The 16818-nt window shown below is 37.4% G+C and overlaps 1 protein-coding gene across 2 annotated transcripts; it reads left to right on the forward strand.

Annotated features, from left to right (window-relative positions):
- Nucleotides 1-1964: 1964 nt before the first annotated feature.
- On the forward strand, nt 1965-15871 carry LOC128618968 (rho guanine nucleotide exchange factor 6). 2 transcript variants are annotated; one of them, XM_053642712.1, is made up of 13 exons: nt 1965-3021; nt 5793-5892; nt 6031-6093; nt 7373-7423; nt 8149-8292; nt 8433-8519; nt 11441-11522; nt 11631-11767; nt 13381-13527; nt 13618-13704; nt 14073-14148; nt 14954-15030; nt 15121-15871. In XM_053642712.1, exons 1-13 carry the CDS (start codon nt 2933-2935, stop codon nt 15187-15189), a joined length of 1209 nt encoding a protein of 402 aa, XP_053498687.1. In that variant the 5' UTR covers nt 1965-2932; the 3' UTR covers nt 15190-15871. The 2 variants fall into 2 exon arrangements, with proteins under 2 accessions (XP_053498687.1, XP_053498688.1); XM_053642713.1 differs by lacking the exon at nt 1965-3021 and having other exon boundaries at nt 5803-5892; nt 5993-6093.
- The last annotated feature ends 947 nt before the right edge of the window (nt 15872-16818 follow it).

The following is a 16818-nucleotide window of genomic DNA, read 5'->3' on the forward strand; positions in this document are numbered from 1 at the left end:
GTAGTCCCAGCAGTCTGGAATTAGAGAAGATTTGAGCTCCATCCAGAGGCAGAAAGGATCTGGATCTCTAGTATCTCCATAAATTCATGTGGGGCTCGGTGAAAGGAGAGAGGGAGAAAAAAGATTATTATGACTGCGAAGTAGTAGAACAGAATCTAGTCAGGGTAGGCTTGAGTAAACAAATACGTTTTAAGCCTAGACTTAAACACTGAGACTGTGTCTGAGTCCCGAACACTAATAGGAAGACTGTTCCATAACTGTGGGGCTCTATAAGAGAAAGCTCTTCCCCCTGCTGTAGCCTTCACTATTCGAGGTACCATCAAATAGCCTGCATCTTTTGATCTAAGTAGGCGTGGCGGATTATATAAAACCAAAAGGTCGCTTAGATATTGTGGCGCGAGACCATTTAGTGCTTTATAGGTTAATAAAAGTATTTTATAGTTAATGCGAGATTTTACTGGGAGCCAATGCAGTATTGATAATATCGGTGTGATATGGTCGTACCTTCTAGTTCTAGTTAGGACTCTAGCAGCTGCATTCTGGACTAACTGGAGCTTATTTATATTCCTACTGGAACATCCAGACAGTAAGGCATTACAGTAATCTAATCTAGAGGTGACGAATGCATGAACTAGTATTTCCGCATCATGTAGTGACAATATGTTTCTTATTTTAGAAATATTTCTGAGATGAAAGAAGGCTATCCTAGTAATATTATCTACATGAGCATCAAATGATAGGCTGGAGTCAATAATCACTCCAAGGTCTTTAACTGCTGCACATGATGAAACAGAAAGACCATCCAGAGTAACCATGTGATCAGAAAGATTACTTCTAGCTACACGTGGGCCTAATAAAAGTATTTCTGTTTTATCAGAATTAAGTAGAAGGAAGTTAGTTAACATCCAATGTCTAATGTCCTTTACACAATCCTCAGCTTTACTAAGCTTCTGTCTGTCCTCTGGCTTCGCTGAAACATACAACTGTGTATCATCAGCATAACAGTGGAAGCTAATTCCATGTTTACGAATAATTTGACCTAGGGGTAGCATATATAAAGTAAAGAGCAGTGGGCCTAAAACAGAACCCTGTGGAACTCCAAAAGTAACCTCAGTACGCATGGAGAATTCACCATTTACATCTACGAACTGAATACATGATAACATATGATATGTGTATAAACACTAACACTACATAAGCCTACATAAATAAATTTGACTCTGAACTACCATAAGTGCACTGAGCTACAAAGTTAATCATCATGATTTTCAAGTTTTGACTAAAACAGTCTGTATACTGCTGATGCCAAGTGGAATAAGCTTTTATAAATGTTTACGTAGGTTTATGTCAATTGTCAGGAAGGCCTCATATAGGCTTTATGCAGTGTTAGAAGCACTACCCTTAGGAAGTTTATAATATAAACAAAGTCATTTAAAAAGTTGTGTATCTAAATGAAAATATCTTTGAGAATGTGAAATCAGAGATATCTAGGATCCTATTTAGGGTTGCCATATCTGGTTGGACAAAAGGCCAAACAAAAGCATTCCAATTGACAAACACTGGTCTTATTACTTGAACTTGTGACTATGACTAACCCTGTGTTCACACTAGCAAGTAACAAGTTGCTCATGTTGCTTGTAGTTCGTCTCTTGTGTGTGAACTGTCCCGATTTTATTTTTAGTTCTGGTGGAAAACGGTAGTAGCTATATTTATCTAGTTAAACACAAATTAAATAATACATTTATCAGCATAAAGTTGTTGTTTTTATTTTATTTAAATGTAAGGATTTCTGCTATTTCATTCTCCACTTTATTTTTCTTCATAATGTCTCTATTTGACAGGATAAGATGAAACCACAGTAATACGTTTTTCTTCCACATATGCACATCAAACAGTAAATGGGAAGTAATTGCAGGTAGGAAGTAAAGCTCCATGTGGGGAACTGAAGAAATGTGAAACCACAAACATCATACGACTGGTCCCAGGAATCATTCACTCCACTAGCTTGGCTTGCCACTGTCAGTGAAACGTGCGTATACAGAGAAAACCATTAGTCGCTTTGTCATTGCTAGTGAGGTAAAAGCTTCAAATGTTTTACTACAATTCTGTTTCAGTGCTGTTGAAACTGTAAATGCTCTTGAAGCTTAAATACTTTACAGGTCTGAAAGGTCAATAAAGGAAGCTCACAGTGTAATAAATCCATATTTCCTTGAATACCATATTTCTGTAGCAGGAGTATAACCACATGTGGCCACTGACCTATTTTCCTCTTCTACTAGGTGACAAACAAATGCAGCACTAACACTACATTCTGACAAGCACACAACAGTGAACAAACCTTGTCATTCAGTTGTGGTTAAAGTTGTTGTGACCACAAATGTCTCTGTGTAGGCTCTCCAACATGTAATCATTTTATCTGGGTATTACTTGAGCAGTGTTGTACATACAGGTATATCTCCTCGGCATGTCACGCTGGATTTAAATAATAGTTACATTAGTAGAGCCGAAACAGGGTGGAACAGAGGCAGAAGCTAGTTAGCTTATGCTGAAACTGTCAAGGACTTGATGAGGAAGTTAACTTGGCCACAGCTGCGTCACTGCTCAAACTGACAGGAAGAAAGCATGCACCACATGGTTCTGCCCTATGCGTCTGCTTGGTTCTCTTCAGAATTTGTCTACATTCGTTTCTGCCGATTTTTCTTTGTCCAGAGAAAGACTTTGAGGCAAGACCTATCCTAAATCTTATTTATCCCTATTTTCCAAGCTGTTTGCCCTCCTTTCCCGTTGGCTGGTTGAGTAGCAGGGCGTGAGACTGGTTGTTGGGGTGTTTGTTGCATAGAGGCAGATGGCTCTTGGTGTGTAGTGCAGTGGAAAAGCCACTGTGTGTGGAGGAGAGGAGTGGAAACAAAAGGAAAGAGAGGATTTGGCAGACATGGGATGTTGCAGCGTGACCCCGATAACCAAAGGAATCGATGATGTGGGTCCAGACGAGATTGAGCTTCTGGAGATTAACGGTGCAGGGTAAGAGCACGAATTTCCATCAGTGCAGTTACTTTTACCGAGACATGTCAGATTGTGCATCAAACTTTGGAAATTTGGTTTGGTGCATGGCAAAGCCAGTGTGGTTTTAAAATAGTGTAATCTGTCTAGACTTATTATGACATCCAGTTTCCAGTTGCCCATGTATCAGTGAGAACTACTACTAAGTTCAAAAACTGACTAAAGAATGTATGATTGATCAGTTTCTCCTATTAAAGCACTGCAACATAAGATCAGCACGGTGTAAGTTTTAGATTGAATAGCGGTGATTTTTCAAAACCTTAGCTCGCTTAATGATCAAATTAAGTAATTTGACAAATTTGACAAACAAATATACTCTGAACAGAACCAATATTTTGATCTTTCCAATCCCATCATAATGTTTGGTTAGAACAAAATGAAAAAAATATTAATTATGCTCCTTTTATATAGCCTGTACACTTAAAAATGTAGAACATTCAAGGGGTAATGTTTTATTAGTTTTATTAGCTAATTGAGATTCCTAGGCTCTTGAAACTTTAAGGGTTCCCCTAGAGAGGTGCCCGAAGGACCATTAAGGTATCTACATTCTCTCTAAGTGTATGTAGGTGTAATATAATAAAAGAATTGGAAAGCTATCAAATCCAGCTGATGTGTTTGATTGAGGAGAACATGTTCACACACAGGCTATGGAATTTTATTGCTTGTGCTCCAACTGTGAAATAATTTGCCCATAATACTTTACCAGAGGATGCTAATATAAGTTCAAATGAAATCTTACATATCAGTATAGTTACGTGTCAATATAGTTAGCAAAGTCATCGTATATATCTAGTCTGGGTTACCTAGCTCAGCTTTTTTTCTCTGTGTGCAGGTTTGGTTATCTGCCTAATGCATACTTTAATGTAATGAGGTTTTAGGCTTAGAAAACGATTATAGTAAGTTTAATTTACCTTGTGTTATCATCTATTTACTGAAGCCATGTAACATAACACACAGTACATGCAAAACAATACGTTAAATGAAATAATGCAAGAGATGATGGGAATTTGAAGGTCAGACATAATAATAAGCTAGCAAAAGACACTTTGTTTTTGGTACTCGAACCAATTTATAAAGCCCTGGAAGTACACAAAAAGCTGCTAAAAACCAGTGTGTTGCATGTGTGTGTGTCTATGGCATCAGCCACACCACTGATAGGAACCGTGCTGTTGCGAAATTAATTAGAGTTACTTATGCAACATATGAAGCAGCACTAATATAGTGTGACTAACTGAAAGAGTAACACATTTGTGAGCAGTCTGATGTCTTACACAGGGTTGGGTGCATCAATCCCCTCATTAGGAAACTGCAGGGATTAAGCTGGGAGGTAATCAGAGGCTTACACAATGCATGTGTTCAAACTGTTAGAGTGATAGAGATCAACCAGCAGCACCCAACAAAAACCTTACACCTATCACAACAGGATGCCTGGGGTAACAAAAAAAAAACACTTAGCATGTGTGCTGAATATCTTAAACCAGTGGATCACAGGAAATGCTATAATACTTCAGAAAAGAAACATCAGTTAACATTGCTGCTTACAAGGAAAGATATGTGGGGGTCAGATGGTCACTGTGTACCCCTCACTGCCCTCTCACAATAATCTGCTTATGTCTAGAGACCTGTCTGGTAGGGCAATGCTGATACAGCAGAGGAAGTAGCTCAGGATGAGACAGCTAATTAGTAATGTGACTTTATGTCATTAGTAATCAACTGGAGAACCCAGAGGAAACTCACAGAGACAGAGGGAGAACACAGACTGTGACCCGAGTTCACAATCAGACTGGGGTATTTTTTTTTTAATCTATGAAAATAAATAGACAAATTCACTGACAAAAATGCATTCACATTCTACATGCAGAGATTGTGAGAAAGCTACCCATAGCAGCACCAATCATCCCCAAAGTATTCTAATTCCTCAGGATAAACAATAGACCTGCTTATACCACTAATGTCTCTGATACGCTTCTATGCAAAAGGCATCAGGCTAATGGCGAGGTACATCAGGCTAACCATCAGAGGTTATACTTAGGGGTGCCATAAAGAGGGGAAAGGTTGAGATGATTGTGTTTGGAACATGGGCAAGGCATATAAATTGTTTATTTAGGACCTTGTTAATGCTTAACATAAGGTTCCTTACCTTATTTTACATGTATTTATACACCATGAGTCATGGTAACAGAGTAACACATGTATTAATTGACCTTTGAGTAAATGTTAAATAAATAATGAACACTGGCATTAACCAATGTTCAAACATGAAGTAATTAAGACAATAATTCATTGATGCTCATGAAATTTCATGAAATTCATTTGTTAAATGGCAAGTTCAAATAATTACACCCTGTAAGTGCAATAACATTTAGAAACATCATCATTTACTGCATGATATTTTATATGACTTATTTTTAATAAATGTCAGAATAAGCACCGGCTAATTGAGTTCATTATTTAATCAAAACATACACATAACATGTATTTAACACTCACACATATATAACGTTCATTAACGCTGCAGTTATTATTAATGTTAGCTAAGGAAATAGCAATCTAAAGGGTTTATATATATATATATATATATATATATATATATATATATATATATATATATATATATATATATATATATAAGGGTTATTAAGTTCTTAATAATAATCTTAGTATTTTGTGGACATATTTCTTAAGTAACCTTAAGCTGTACACATAATTCCAGCATTATCTGCTGTTTTCAGGGTCTGGTCTTTAGGAGAAAGCAAGCTGCAGGTTTCCTTAAAGAATGAGACAGATGAACCTCCTAAACGTTCTCCACCTGCTAGGAATATTACCAAAGAGGTAGGCATATGTATGATTATCTTTTCCTATAATAATAATAATAATAATATATAAACGATCATCCAAGATTAAAACCACTGACAGGTGATGTGAATAACAGATAACACTGATTATTTCGTTACAATGGCACCTGTCAAGGGGACAGATGAACCTCCTCACCGTTCTCCGCCTGCCAAGAATCTACGAAATGCTATGAAAGAGGTAGGCATGTGTGAGGTTTTCCTATTTTTCCTATTGCATATGTCTGTCATAACATTAAAACCACTGACAGGTGAAATGAATAACACTGATTATCTCATTACAATGGAACCTGTCAAGGGGTGGGATATATTAGGCAGCAAGTGAACAGTCAGTTGGAAGTTGATGTGTTGAAAGCAGGAAAAATGTGTAAGTGTAAGGATCTGAGTGATTTTGGCAAGGGCCAAATTGTGATGGCTAGACAACTAGGTCAGAGCATCTCCAAAACGGCAGGTCTTGCGGGGTGTTCCTGGTATGCAGTGGTTAGTACCTACAAAAGGGGTCCAAGGAAGGACAACTGGTGAATCAGCAACAGGGTCATGGGCACCCACGGTTCACTGATACTAGTGGGGAGGGAAAGATAGCCCGTCTGGCCCGGTCCCACAGAAGAGCTACTGCAGCAAAAATTGCTGAAAAAGTTCATGCTGGCTATGATAGAAAAGTGTCTGAACTCACTGTGCATCACAGCTTGCTATGTATGCTGCTGCGCAGCCGCAGACCAGTCAGAGTGCCCATGTTGACCCCTGTCCACAGTCAAAAGCACCAACAATGAGCATTTGAGCATCAGAACTGGACCATGGAGCAATGGAGCAATGGTGGTCTGGTCCGATGAATCACGTTTTCTTTTACATCATGTGAACGGCCGAGTGAGTGTGTGTCGCTTACCTGGGGAAGAGATGGCACGAGGATGCACTAGGCAAGCCAGTGGAGGCAGTGTGATGCTCTGCTCAATGTTCTGCTGGGAAGAACCTTGGGTCCTGGCATTAATGTGGATGTTACTTTGACGTGTACCACCTACGTAACCATTGTTTCAGACCAAGTACACCCCTTCATGTCAACGGTATTCCCTAATGGCAGTGGCCTCTTTCAGCATGATAATGTGCCCTGCCACACTGCAAAAATTGTTTGGGAATGGTTTGAGGAACATGGCAAAGGGTTCAAGGTGTTCACTTGGCTTCCAAATTCCCAATATCTCAATTCGATCAAGCATCTGTGGTATGTGCCGGACAAATGAGTCAGATCCATGGAGGCCCCACCTCACAACTTACAGGACTTAAAGGATCTGCTGCTGGCACCAGAAACCACAGCAGAGTCCATGCCTCCATGGGTCAGAACTGTTTGGTGGCACAAGGGGGACCTACACAATATTAGCAGGTGGTTTCAATGTTATGGCTGATTAGTGTGTGTATGTGTGTGTGTGTGTGTGTTGATTGCTATGTTTTTTCTGTCTTTCTCCCTTAAGGGCTCAGATCCAATCTCTGCAAAAGAGTCTGCTCAGAAAAGGAACTCACAAGTATGTATTATGTTTTAATATATACATGCTGCATGACTGGTATACACGTCTCTTCTACTCAATATAAACTGATCACTGTACCATAAAACTTTAGAATTTAAGGAGGTAAACGGGTTGTAAATGTATTAAACAACAGCACTGTTAAACTCTCAAATCAGATTGGTCAGAAGGTGTTGATTAATTTTCGATAACAGTACAGCCATGACAGGAGTTCAGTAGCAAGTTTTATATTAGTGTGCTCATTCTATAGTACCAACGTACACAGAGATGTTTATAAACTAATTTAAAAACCATGTGTAATTGCTGATATGGTTAAGCTTTCTATAAGAGGACATTTATTTAGCATTTTTGGAAGGAGTCTCCAGTGTCAGCGCTTTGCTACAGTCAGAGCTAAAGCTGTAAATTTTCAGACAGAGGATTTTATTTATTTATTTATTTATTTTAAAGCGGGCTTTGCAGCTTCTGTGTAACATGACAAGTTACCTTTTTTTGTCTTAATGACTGCGTAAGTCATTACAGGAACTAACTTGTTTTGCATAAGTTCAATTAAATGTAACTATAAATGAGTAAAAAGTACTATGTGGCATTTTTTAATTAATAAATATTGTAATAATGGTCAAATTTGCCAACTTCAACTTCGCTTCCTATAACAGTACAGCTCCATTATCAGGTATAACAATTAAGACATGTGTACCTAATAATTTGCCATATTTGTTGCCTCTAAGGTGGTACTGTGGGGCCAGACTAAAGATGAGCTACACCAAAAGCTGTACACGCATCCAATCCGAGACTGGGAGGGACGAGCGGCACACGCTTATGGAGACATCATTTACTCTTCTCTAGTGTTTTTACATAATGGCTACATGAGGGTAACCAAGTATTTTCTGTGGGTTAATCTATTTGCAGAAGTTACGCAAAAAGATTTGAAACAACAGGTTATGACACGCAAAAAAATCTGTGTGTGTGTGTGTGTGTGTACGACAAAAATCAATCTTATCTTTTCCCACAGGCTATGGCTGAAAGATATCTGGTTCTTTTTTCTTTTCATTTATTAATCCTCGCCCTGGACAACTCGACTCATGATTTCATCTATGAGGTAGGTTCTGCAAAAACGCATTTTGCTTTTGGACATCCTGTTGCTTCTATCATTATCAAAATGTGGCCCACTACTTTGCAGTTATGAAGGGTCAAGAAGGTACAGTAGCTTACACATCAGTGTTAGGCCAAATTTACCCAGTCTTCCTGTTTGCTATTTTTATTGAACAACTTGCAGTCATTATTATACAGAATCCATATAACTATTGTAGACATGAAAGGGGCACCAGCTCTGTCTCTGCAGGCTAACATGTATATAACATCACTTTAGTCTTTGATTAAAAGTTTTTTAAACTCTCTCTAGACTCACAATACAGTACGTTAGAATTAATGGCAAGCACATAAAATAGTCATAGAACTGGCATGGAGAATGTATATAATGAATTTGCTTCCTTATGTCATCTCAGAGAGATGCTTTCCACTGTCACTTCTGACTTGCTCATTATGGATTTAAATGTACAGCTGGATTTCTGTAAAGCTCATTTGTGACAATGTCTATTGTTAAAAGCACTATAAATAAAATGGAATTAAATTGAATTGATTCTTTTTTTTTTTTCACTGAAACACATCTGAGTGGAAAATGAGTGGGAGAATCAGTGCTATCAGTTGTTTTATCTATCCCCCTTTTTCACAAAACAATCTCCTGTTATACAATTAGATTCAACTGCTGCACTCCATTCTTAGAGCTATCAAGTGTAGTATAAACAACTATAAAGTTACTATCTCAGCCAAACGATGCAGGAAGCATTGGCCTACTAGACATTAAAGCGATTATTGGGTTGCACACTAAAATGCTTTCTCATGGTGGAAAAAGGCCCTTGGAATGACTCAACATTTTCATTTACATTTATTCATTTAGCAGATGCTTTTATACAAAGCGACTTACGAATGAGGAAATACAAGCAAAACCATATATCAAGCAGAGAACAATACAAGTAGTGCTACAATACGAGATTTATAATTGAGTTCTAGAAAAGCAAAGTGCGCAGAGTAGAGGTGTAAGAGCCAGAGTAAGTTTTATTTATTTATTTATTTAAATAATGTGGGGTTGGCGTTTTTGGGGTTAGTTACGTGTTTGCGGAAGAGGTGGGTCTTTAGCTGTTTTTTGAAAACAGTGACAGATTCTGTGGTCCAGATTGAGGTTGGAAGTTCATTCCACCACTGAGGAACAGTTAATTTGAAGGTTCTGGAAAGGGACCTTGAGTCACGCTGAGTAGGCACTACTAAGCGTCGGTCGTTAACCGATTGCAGATTGCGTAAGGGAACGTAAGGCTCAAGGAGAGTGTTGTATTTTAATTTTTTTTTTTTCCACTACATAAATAGATTTTGTAAAAACGGGTGGGGGATCAGTGGTGTTAGTTCAGTTGATAAAGTGTTGCTAGCTCTGTTGTTGATGATAACACTTACACAAGTATCCTTCATGAAACACAGTGGAGTCAATACTAAATCATGAAGGTGTCTTTGCATATTAAAAAAAAAGTTTTAAAGAAATGTTATCTATATTTCTCATTAACAAATATATAATATCATAGCAACCTTACCTGCTAGCAATCATCCAGCTAGCTAGTTAGTGAAAAGTATGATTAATAAAGGACATTGCAGATCATGTGATTGGATATAATACTTATTATTAAACACCTTATTAAAGTTTAACATGCTGAACAGAAATGAGTCAGGCTTTTGCTGAGTCAGATTTGGACACTACTGTGCTATTCAGGAACTGAGTGTTTCCATGATTGAGGTGCCATTTAACCCTTGTAACTCTTAAAAATGTAACTGTTTGTATCATTTTCAACATGGAACCTAAATAAACACACACACACACACACACACACACATATATATATATATATATATATATATATATATATATATATATATATATATATATATATATATATATCTCCACACACACATATAACAGTGAAAGTAACAGGGCTGAGTTGTTGGTTTTGGGGGGGTTTTTTTAAGCAGTAAATTTGCAAATACACAAGATGTGGTTAACTAGCATCCATGCTAATGGCATAAGAACATTAAGGGTTTTAATGCTAATAATTTCTTATTCTTAAATTGTTTACTTTTCATCTGTAATTTGCATAGCAAGGTTGTACCTCATTCAATATCAAAATATCATTGAAAATGTGGAAAACACAATAAAAAAAAAACTTACTTTTTTTCCCCCCATGATCTTCAGGAAATTCAGCTGATGCAACTTCCTGTTGATCATGTGACTTGAGGTATATTCCAAATTTCCTAAGGGTAAATGTGTTCAGGGGACATTTGTGGGACATTAAGGTTTCATGCATGAGATGTTAAATGGATTTAAACAATAATGCAAAAGAAAAAAGTATTTTAATGTTTATTGTTTTATTATTTAAATGTCAGGGAAATTTGTAATAAGAGGGCTGAAACAGGCAGAAATAATGTTTTGTAGATAAGTTACTTATCTTAACAATAAGGGCACTTTACCTATGTTTAAAAATGTCTTTTACATTTTACATTTACATGCATATTTTTCTATGTAATATCAGTAATACATAATAATAATGTAATGGCACTCCAATCGTAGAATCACTCAAGCTGCTGTGTCTCTGACTCGGCACAGAATTTCTAGCTGTAGATCAGATCAACAACACACATTACAAAATAGCATTTTCAAATAGTTGTTCAAATACCTGTAATGGGAATGCAGCACATCCCTGCTTATTATCTTAGCAAGGACTGTGTTCACTATTGCTAATAAATATTATAGAAATTATGCAACATTTATGATTAATAAGTATTACATGAAATGTGACTGAAAGAAGTGGAAGATTTATGCTAATAGTATACTGTGGTAATTTGTCGTTATATTCTATTGTATGATTGTTCCCAGTTTATATGATTCTAGTTAAACCTGCTTGTCTGACTCTATGTGTGCAGGGCATACTTCCTCTGTCAGCAATTGAAGTGAGAGTGATTTCTCAGCATGACCCCTGTGCTCCACACATGTTTGAGATCAGTGGTTAGTTAGTCTTCCTGTGTCAAAGCATTACCATAAAATGCAATGGAAAAACTTTATCTATAGACTGAGTAATAGATTGACATTTTTGTTCTTTGTTGTCCTGCATAGGGCCCATGGTGGACTCTAAGATTTTCATCTGTGCCAGTGCTGCTGAGCAAAGGATCTGGATTGAGAACATAAAGGACAGGAGATGCAAATCCCTCAGACAGCAGCTCAGCCCTTCTCACAGTGCTCTCTCTTACCTGGTACACCACATACACGCACAGCCATGTCAGCACTAGGGAAGGAAGTAAAGCCGCTAAAACCCTTGAATTCAACCTTCTACTTCCTGACTTTGAAGTAGATAAATTAATATTATTTCACAAGTGGTGGTGTGTCTATACATATGAAGTGGTGCTAAAATACATGACCACTTTCGAATGTGAAATGTGAAATGTATTAACGGAAATAACGCACAAACGGCATATCTTTGCATACATTTACTGAACAACATGGTCCATTATTAAATATAGTCAGTACACGTATGTGAACTTTTAAGATTCATTTAAAGGGATAAGCAAGATTCCGAATTTTAGATTACATGAAAACCAGGTACGAGTTTGGGTGCCCTGTCTTAGGGTTGAAAACATAAACCTGAGCCTTTACTATTAAAGTCTGAGCTATAGCACACAGATTTGAGAACTTTTGAGCTATTCCTCAATCAAATAAAGGTTGGGAAGCAGTTGGAGAAGGTTACAAAAGAATAGGGGGAAAATAGGCCCCATTTATCTCCTCTTGTGCTTCAGTCTCAACAAAGTCACATACTGTTCTGATTGTATGAAGTTCATACAAATATTGTACCAAGTTTACTAAACCACATTTCCTACAAGCTTGTAGAAGTGTGCTTTTGATAGGTTAGCATGTCTAAGTATATTTGGAGAGATACATTTAAGGAGAAGTGTATTTTTGCTCATTTTCTATATGCTAGCATTTGACGAGAAACAGGTAAGAGTAGTTTTTATATGCTAGTGTTTGAAGACAGCCCTGCCGGGGAGAAATAACAGCTACTAGCTGCTAAAACACAGGCTGAGCTGGTCACACTGGTAGACCATCTTCCCCAGCTGGTAAGTTATTTTCCACCTTCTTTATTATTTGACTAAATTGATCAGTAAATGTTTGAAATTTCCTAATTGGATTTTATTTTCACTTGGGGTATTTTCTTAAAAAATAACTTCTACAGTGTAGGATTTGGGTTAGCACTTAGCAAATATGGTGTATACGAGATTGACCAGCTCAGCATGTGCTTTGGTAGCTGATAGCTGATCAGACCAGCTACCAGATTTTTTTTTTTATCAGAGAAGTACGGTACTGTATTTTTTATTTGCTATCATTTGAACAGAAGTACACAGAAGTAGATGCTAAGTAAACTAATATTTTAGTTTTATATTTAGTAATATGGTTATAAATAGTATCCAAGTATCTTAAGAACTAAGGTCTACTTATTTATTGTCCATATTAAATGATTAGGTTTTTATTTGAGCAAGTTTTTCCAGTCTTTTACTCTGGCATACTTTAGTCATAATGTGAAAAATAACTTGACTCAATAAACCATCCAGTGAACAATAGAAAGAAAAAATGTTTTATAATCAGTTAAGATGTGTGTAGGTGGTATAGTAGTAAAGTGTTTGACCTGCTGATCTCTACATTTACAGTAGATATAGTATTTGAAAAACTTGGCTCAAATGCGCCACCATGAGGAGAAATGCCACACACCAAGACACTGCATACTCCCGGAATTTTGCTAATTGCTCTTTGCTATGTTCAGTCATACTAACACAGCCAGAGACAGACAAAAAACAGTGTATTTTCAATCTCTCAGTTGCCATGTGATGAGGGCTGGAAGAGGGAGGAGCTGAAGCGGTACCTGCTGAGGTCTCCAATATTGCAGTGGGAGGGATCCCCTATCCAACACATGGGCCAACCTGCCTACCTCTCATTGGTACACATTAGCAATTCACAGAGACAGGTGAGTGAAAGAAATCAGATAAATACACATGACTTCTTTCACAGCTAAATTACATACACCTTTATCAATATGTGGGTCTGCCTTTTGCAGGGATCTCAGGAGCGTCTCATCGTGCTCTTTCCTCTGGACCTCCTTATCCTGTCTGTTGACAGTCAGCGGCTCAGGGTCAAATATGAGGTGAGAGAATCTGAGGCATTACGTTTCTGAACCATGATGTTTCTGCTTTTGTAATATGCTGAATTGGATTCTTTCTTGCTTATGTGGCATCCTGGAAAAACCCATTCACATGGTTACATTTGAACATTTTCTACTAAATAAATTGTTGAAAGGGTTAGGGTTAGGGTTAGGTGAGGTGTCAAAGTATGTAATAGGCAGAGAAAACAAAATTTTGAACTTCTTTTTATGGATGATTGCCAGAACTGGCCAGACCACTGAGAGTTTTTATTTTTCTGGACCACCACACATTTTGGTCAGTGTGATCAGCGTTATGTTGTTGTCCAAAACTATACTGGTTACTGGTAACTGATTACAAGTTCAAATTACAGGGTCGTCTGCCAAGGAAGAGTATCAGAGCTTTGGAGAGATCTGCCCGGCATGGGAGACTTGAATTCGAACTTACAGGTAATTCAAATATTCACCATTAATTAGACCTCTAAATTAATTAGACATTTAGAGGTCAAGACGCTATAAATATTTGTCCACACTTGAGAATTCATTATTTATGTCGGTAACACTAAAGGACACTCTTCATAGGGATACATGACACCCTACCATAGCATTTACATTTACATTTATTCAATTAGCAGACGCTTTTATCCAAAGCGACTGACAAATGAGAAAATACAAGCAAAGCCTTTCAAGTCCTTCATAAACATGCTACCATAACGATTTGAGGTCACAATGAGCCAAGGGTCAGATTTTTGTTGACGAAGTTGTTATGGCACTTTTTAACTGATCGTCATGCCAGCTGACTTTGCAGCTCACTGTATTGCTGGTATGTCAGAAGCACATAATGGTGATGATGTGACATTGCTTGTCAGGCATTTACAGATGATGTTCTGCAGTGTCTCTTGTACTTGGTAAATGAACACCATTACATAGTGAACATTCGTAGTGACAGGGATCATGGTGATATTCCTTATTAGTGAGTTTTGTAAAAATTCATACCACCTGCTAACATGCAATGTAGTTAGCAGAATAAGGTAAGTTACTTTAACTATTATGTATAAACTTTATTATCACTAATCCAACTTAGTTCAAACATAGCAATTTTTTTATGTATCAAGTGAGTCATTACTATAGTTTACATTTATAAAGGACTTGGACATTTTTTGCTGTTTTGAAATGGAATCAATTTCTCCTGGGAACATTTTACATTTGAAGTGGAAAATATACAGAATGTTGAATTTTATTTGCTGTTTTAAAGGAGACTTGATGGAATCGCTATTGGTCTCATGCACTTACCCAGAAGACTACCAGAGTTGGATTTTCCAATTACAACAGGTAAAAAAATACTAACAAAATAAATAATAAAATAAATAGATTTAACTTCCTAAGCTCAATTCTGATTTATGTGTCCTGTTTTTCTTTCAGCCTGAAAAGACACAAGCATTTCCTAATCATACACCACCACCTCTTATACCGAAGAAGCGCAGAAGCTGAAGTCAAAAAGCAAAGGCATGCAACCGTCACTACACCGGTTCCCAGAGGTTATTCCAGGTCCTGGACTAACATCTGTCCTGCACATTTATTGTTTTCCCTGCCTTAACCCACCTAATTCAACTAATCATCTAATTAACTGGGACTGTTGAAGCATGTAAACACTAAAAGGTGCAGGACAAGTGGTGTTCCAGGACCAGGGCTGGGAACCTGTGATCTGCAATAGTAAAAAAAAAAAAAAAAATTCATTGCATGAAATTGCCTTTAAACAGGACTATGTTCTTTTGATCTGATCTACCATGTACAGTTTCTGTCCAATGAAAATATTCTAGACTTGCATGCGGCAACTTGTACAGATATGCTTTTCATCTAAATGTAATTAAAATGTGTAGATTCAAATATGATGCATCATTAGACCAGTGAATTCTTGCAAAATGCATGTATGTGCCTTTACTGAATGAAGGCACAAACCTGCCTGCTTTCTGAACAACTTTGTTTTCTTCTTAAAACAAAATCCTTCTCTGAGACATACTTTATTTTCATTAGGTGTGCATTCCTGAGCTGCTGCAGTAGATATCTCTTATCTTATTAAGCTCAGCTCTTGTTCTGCAGCCATCACTACTCTGATTTAGAACAGTCGCAAACTCAGGAAAACGAAGTCTGAAGATCTTGGTATTGCTGTCACAATAAAGCTATTCAGTTTACCTCATACCTTGTCTCATTCATGCCTGTGGGCCAGAGATATGAGCTGATCTGGAATAGGATGAGGATAGCCTCAGGTGAAAGTAAGAAAGTCATCTTTATGAAGTGAACAGTAGAGTGAATGCAAGCACAGGTTGGTTTTTTTTTTTAGTTGAGCTATAGTTTACCCACTTTATTCTGGTCAGGGTCACGGTGGATCTGGAGTCTATCCCAGGAACACCGGATGTGAAGCAGGAATACACCCTGAATGATGCCAGTCCATCACAGGGCAGCATTCACACACATTCACACACTCATTTACACCTAGGGGCAATTTATCTTAGTCTGTCCACCCACCTGCATGTTTTTGGACAGTGGGAGGAAACTGGAGAGAACACATGGACATGAGAAGAACACACACAGAAACTCCACACAGACAATAAGCCGAGCTCTGGGGAGGTGACAACGCCACCCGCTGCGCCTAAGCTATAGCTTAAAACAAAACAAATATTTGTTAGTGATAGTTGCATTTATTTTAGAGATAAAACATTTTTACAGAGATGCATGACACAGAAATAGATATCTAATGCTCTTTATAGACCATGCTCAGCATAATTATTTAGTGTCTTTCCTCTAAACAGAAATGACAAACATATCCACAAAACACCTGGTGAAAGTCTTCCCATCATAAATAATTGTCAAAAGTAGAAGTGGACAAAAACAACAGACAAATCATTTGCAGCAGCAAATTATAAATTTGATTTAAGTACCATAGAAAGCAAAAACTCCACTTGAAAGGATGAGTATTAATAAATGTTCTGTAGCTTTTAAATGAGGTGGTTATTTAGTATTCCAGTATTATGCTGAGGCACAATGGACACATTATATATAAAACCCTGTACAAGCTCAACTGGTAAGCCTTTTGTCCCGTTTTTGTCAAGTTTAATTGTG

The sequence above is a fragment of the Ictalurus furcatus genome, chromosome 15 (assembly GCF_023375685.1).
Source record: "Ictalurus furcatus strain D&B chromosome 15, Billie_1.0, whole genome shotgun sequence".
Classification (NCBI taxonomy): Eukaryota; Metazoa; Chordata; class Actinopteri; order Siluriformes; family Ictaluridae; genus Ictalurus; species Ictalurus furcatus.

What these genes read in the sequence shown, in the direction of transcription:
- LOC128618968 (XM_053642712.1), top strand. Translation starts at nt 2,933, where the DNA reads ATGGGATGTTGCAGCGTGACCCCGATAACCAAAGGAATCGATGATGTG. An exon ending in CTCATGATTTCATCTATGAG is followed by an intron (nt 8,520 to 11,440) that starts GTAGGTTCTGCA and finishes CTATGTGTGCAG; the next exon opens with GGCATACTTCCTCTGTCAGC. An exon ending in TTAGCAATTCACAGAGACAG is followed by an intron (nt 13,528 to 13,617) that starts GTGAGTGAAAGA and finishes TGCCTTTTGCAG; the next exon opens with GGATCTCAGGAGCGTCTCAT.